At 40.5% G+C, this 5,678-nt stretch overlaps 1 protein-coding gene across 6 annotated transcripts in view; it reads left to right on the top strand.

Annotated features, from left to right (window-relative positions):
* Fbxw7 (F-box and WD repeat domain containing 7) overlaps positions 1 to 5,678 on the top strand; it is a 164,944-nt gene that overhangs the window by 142,612 nt on the left and 16,654 nt on the right. For all 6 annotated transcript variants that reach the window (XM_021195786.2, XM_029537311.1, XM_029537312.1 and 3 more), the window contains one exon: positions 857 to 998. In XM_021195786.2, coding sequence (XP_021051445.1) covers positions 857 to 998 — 142 coding nt within the window. The remainder of the gene's footprint in view (positions 1 to 856; positions 999 to 5,678) is intronic.

A 5,678-nucleotide genomic window follows, 5' to 3' on the forward strand; every position in this document is an offset into this window, starting at 1 on the left:
CCTGCCTCTGCCTCCCAAGTGCTGGGATTAAAGGCGTGCGCCACCACGCCCGGCTACATTAGTACTTTCATACTTACTTTTACAAAGAAAATCTAAACTTAAACTGGGTGCTTGAAGACCAGTCATAGAAGTAGGAGCTGTATGTTCTAAAGCCACGTTTGTTGGCTTGCGTACTTAGTTCTGTGCTCACTTCCGGTCAGGGCCGGGTCTGGCCTGTGTCCACGCAGCCTGTGTTCTATTACTGATTGCACCTGCGGCCCTGAGCAAATACACCGGCAACTTAGAGGTTTGTCATAGAGCCTTTCATTTGGTTGCCAGTAGCATCGCTGGGATGGCGATACGGAAGGAACTTTAGTGAAGAGGAAGAGGGAAAAGAGGAGGAAGAGGAGGAGGAGGAAGAGGTGGAAGAGGAAGAAGGATGGCACGTGCCTGTATTTCCAACATTGAAGAATTTGAAGCAGGAAGCTTATGAGTTTAAAGCTAGCCTGGGCGACACAATAAGACCATCTACAGAGCAGGAGAAAGAGAAGTATAGCAAAGTAGGCTTTATGTGTCCCTGCCCTGAGAGTACCAAGAAAAAGGGATTGCTCTACTGATATTTGAAGAACACCAGATCATTACTCTGACTAAATTAAAGTTCATAGTTTTTAATTAAGACCTTTCTTCCATTCTTATACCTAGGCTCAGCTTAATAAATAACAAATTAAAATTAACAATGAATAAAATATTGTAAATAATTTTAAATGCATCTGGGACAAGCTTAAGAACTTATGTATAAGCAGGAAATCCAAAATATTTTAATCTCTGAAATATTGGTAACATTAATATTTTCATACTTTTTATTTTAATTTTCTAGTACCACTGGGCTTGTACCATGTTCAGCAACACCAACAACTTTTGGGGACCTGAGAGCAGCCAATGGGCAAGGGCAGCAGCGGCGGAGGATTACATCTGTCCAACCACCCACAGGCCTTCAGGAGTGGCTGAAAATGTTTCAGGTGACTATGTGAACACACTGTTGAAATGCTTCGCTCGCTTGCTTGGGGTCAGGGTGGGAGTACAGAAGGATTTGGCCATTAACAAAAAAAGTAGTGTGTCTGATGCTGTACCATTTATGAGCATTGGAAACATCAGACTAAGCAAAAGAAGCCAGATGTAAGCGGAAACATTTATTAATATAAAGAGACAGAAAGTAGGTTAGTGGTTGCCAGGTAGGAAGCAGAGAGGCCTGGGGCTACCTGCTAAGAGATGTAGAGTTTCTTTTTGGGAAGGGTGACAGAAGTGTTCTAGAACTGGGTAGGGCCGTGGTCATCCAGAAAGACGGGCATCCTGGGACTCCCCTAGGTGTACACTTCACTAGCGCACCTGTTAGACAGCATGCATCTTCTAAAACCGTGCTTATTTTGGTGTAAGTGTATATTTTCATGTCTTTATTGCTTTTCTAAATAATACCTTTATTTTCTTGTTTGGGTTTGGGTTTCTATGTTGTGGAATGCATTCTTGTTTTTTGAAGACATTTCTCGTATATTAGGAATGTGAGGTTAATTTAGGAGCTGATCAGTGAGTCACTGGGCTTGGTAACTTAGCATTCACTGCTGCCCTGTAGAGGGGACTGTGTGGTCTCTCTCATTGCCTTGCTTGCAGAAGCCTTGAGTTTGCTCAATTTCCAACCACTGTCTTTTGGTAGGATTTAAATTCTTTGAACATGTACTGGGAAGATTGCCTTGAATATTGTGGATTTTTATAATTTAAGTTAGTTAGATTGTCTCATCTCTTCTTAGTCTGAATGATAGACTAAATCAAGAAAATGCCAACATGGCTGTCATAGATGAAGTACTCAACAATTCTTTCCAGACAGTAATTAGTAAAGATATGAACATGCCTGATGCTAGCTAGCCACCACACTAATATAAAATGAACACATTTCACTACCTCTTGGCTGCTTGAATTGTTGGGTACATAATAATAATAATAATAATAATAATAATAATAGTAATAATAATAATAATGCACACATAAGGAAATTACAAATTTAAAAGATATGTTGGCTTTGTCATTTCAAATATTTAAGAAGTCCTATTGTATATATCCTAATATTTTTAATACTTAGGTGCTGTGTGTGTTTGTTTCATCTATAGCCAGAAATTTTTCTTTAAGTGATGTCTTTTTAAGTGAGTTTTAACACTATTTTGTGGGATGGGGCAGATCTAGCTACTGTAACTGACAGGTGTGGAACCCTGGTTCTCAGTAGGGTTTTTTCCCCCCTTCCCCAAATAATAGGGAAGGGGTTGGAGCCTTTTGATGTTTACTATGCAAAGGCAATATGAAGGATAGCCTCCAAAAGCAAATAATTATCCAACCCAAAATATTATAGTCCTAAGGTTAAGAGTCTTGGGATTAAACAAATGGAACTTACATTTTACTTACGAAAATGAGAACACTACAATCACACACACACACAAAAAACCCTGTTTTTATTGTTTATAGACATGTGTTAATTAAACTCACCTTTCCTGTAAGGGTTACTACTCCCCCACTCTTTTACCTCAAATTTATGATATTTTTCCCCTACCTATGCCCTGCAAATTCTCAACTTTTTATTCTGTCCAATCATTTAGAAATAAGTAAGGCTTAAAATAAAAATCTAAACATGTTTATATACTCTTAAAGGAATATTTAAAATACTAATATCTGACCAAGCCAGGGAAACGGGAGGAATGACAGTGTATTCTGCATGCACATGACCATGTGCACAAGCCAGCACCCAGAGCACAGTGCTGGGGTCTTCCCTGGTTGCTGAGACCACATGGTGTCTCAGTGCCCATCTCCGCAGCCCTCAGCACTGACTGGAAAAGACGCTCATTAGCAGGCTATTCCAAATAAGGTTTTTTATATATGGTTAGGCCCATTTTTTTTCACAGCATTTTAATGAACCAAAATATTTTTTTGTAAACCATTTATGATGTTCATTAAGAGAACTTTTTCTAATATTGATCTGCAATATTAATGCTTTCTTTTCACGAGACTGTTTTAGAGAGCCCTTTATACAGTGCTTGTTTAATAAAATTTCCAAATGTTATACTTGTTACAGCTCAGCTTTAGAAATGTTAACTGTAAAAGTAAAATCAGGACACCCAACTGTGAATCTCTAAACCCATTTGGTCCTATGAAAGTATGTCTTTCATATGAGTTGTTGCAGTAAGAGAGATCATTCTTTTATTTTATTTATTCACTTGACATCCCGATCGCTGTCCCCCCACCCCAGTATCTCCCCACCTCCCTCTCCTTTTCCTCTGAGAAAATGGAGCGCCCCACCTCCGAAAACCCAGCACATCAGGCCTCTGCAGGGCTAGGTGCTTCTTCTCCCACTGAGGCCAGGCAAGACAGCTGAGTTGGGAACATATTCCACAGACAGGCAACGGCTTTAGGGGTAAGGATTGAGGACCCTGGTGAGGATAAGAATTCCACAGGGAGACCAACAGAGTTAATTAACCTGGACTCTCGGGGGCTCTCAGAGACTGAACCATTAACCAAAGAGCATACATGGGCTGGACCTACACCCCCACCACACACATGTAGCATAAGTCAGCTTGATCTTCATGTGAGTCCTGAATAACTGGAGAGTGCTCATTATTAGTTCATAGAAACAATGTAGAATTATCTCTGCATGTAGAAAACGTAATCCTCCTGCCCCAAGACATTCCATAGCAACTAAACGTCAGCTTGACAAGGTAGATCCAGCCTTGATCTCCTGAGCTTGAAGCCTGTCTCTGACATAACCCAGGACTCTTTTGCCATATTCTGCCCTTGTCTTGGATAGAGTTTTATTGCTGTAAAGAGACAACATGACCGCGATAAAGGAAAACAGTTAATTGGGACTGGCCTACAGTTTCAGAGGTTTAGTTCATGGTTATCATCATGGTGGGAAGCATGGCAATAATAGAGAAAATGCCTTAAAACTGGATCTCATTGAAGCGTTTCCTCAACAGAGGATCAGTAGGGGAGGACCCAAACTCTTGTGGGTGGTGCCATCCCTGAGGTTCTGCAAGAAAGCAGACTGAGCAAGCCAGGGGAAGCAAGTCAATAAGCAGCATCCCTCCATGGCCTCTGTCAGCTCCCACCTTTAGGGTTCTGCTCTGTTTGGGTTTCTGTCCTGCCTTCCTTTAATAATGAACAGCAATATGGAGGTATATGCTAAATAAACCCTTCCCTCCCCAACTTGCTTTTTGGTCTTGCTGGTTTGTCACAGCAATAGAATCCTTAGCTAAGACAACCCTGGTTTTGTTGTTGTTGTTGTTGTTGTTGTTGTTGTTGTTTCGAGGCTGGTGCCAAACTAACTAGAACTGACTCACTTGCCTGGAGGCTTATGATGCTTCAGTGCCAATCTTATAGACAGCCCCAGCTCCCAAGCAAGGGAGGGTAGTGTGAGCTGACCTGTGAGGGATACACTGGCAGTCTCTGTACAAATCTGCGATTCGGGCATTTGATGGTGACTTCCCTGTTGTGTAACAAGCAAAATGGGAGCTCTTGTCCTCTTCCTGCCCTCCTATTGCTCCTAGGGCAGTGCTACAGCACTTGGTCCAGCTTCCTCTGTCCTGGTAAAGTACTCTGTACTCCATCTGCAGATTGAATAAGAACAAATGATACACCACTGTAAATAACAGCCTGTTAATGAAAAACAGAAATGTCAACTAAAAACAATGAACTAGAAAAAAACACTTCTGTTTTGATATTTATAATGAATAAAGTCTGTGTTAAAAGATTTATCATGTTCTATGCTAAGTCAAATTATACATGTTTTCTGATTTGTTTTACTTAAATCTTGTTAGTAACAGAAGATTAGAAGCTCTAAGAGAGGTGACAAAACAAGATCAGTGTTTTTGTTTCTTTGAAATTTTGTTGCAGCATGGTTAAGGAAGCTTATTAAACCTTGTGTAACGAGGTTGAAGAACTTCATGTATTTAGTCAGGGAAGACTAGAGGAAAGTTCTGTATTTAATATAGTCCGGAACTTTACATCAAAATAAAAATAGATCAAGCCTTGGGTTCTTTAGAAAGTAATACCTAGATCATGTTTTCTGAGTTGGATTATGGAGCTGTTTGAACTAAGAATTGCCCACAGGAGAGGACAAGAACTGTTCAACTAGAGATGGGAAAGCTGGGTGTGGTAGCTTAAGCCTGTGATCTCCAGTGCAAGATGGTGTCTCGAAACAGCAGTCAGGTAGACTGACTGCCCTGGTTAGGTTCTAAAGAAGTGAGTTTTCTATCATGTGAGTTCAGGCTCAGTCCTGTCCAAGGTCTTAAAACCTTGTGCCCGATTGGCACAGTAAGCACACTCTTATTAGTGTTCCCTCATGCTAATTCATGAATCACCTACGTCAACATTGGATGAGTTGCTTGTATTGAAAGAAAGAAAGAAAGAAAGAAAGAAAGAAAGAAAGAAAGAAAGAAAGAAAAAAAAGAAAGAAAGAAAGAGAAAAGGGAAAGGGAAAGGGAAAGGGAAAGGGAAAAAGGGAAAGGGAAAAAGGGAAAAAGGGAAAAAGGGAAAAAGGGAAAAAGGGAAAGGGAAAAAGGGAAAGGGAAAGGGAAAAAGGAAAGGAAAGGAAAGGAAAGGAAAGGAAAGGAAAGGAAAGGAAAGGAAAGGAAAGGAAAGGAAAGGAAAGGAAAAAGGAAAGGAAA

The sequence above is a fragment of the Mus pahari genome, chromosome 4 (genome assembly GCF_900095145.1).
Source record: "Mus pahari chromosome 4, PAHARI_EIJ_v1.1, whole genome shotgun sequence".
Taxonomy (NCBI): Eukaryota; Metazoa; Chordata; class Mammalia; order Rodentia; family Muridae; genus Mus; species Mus pahari.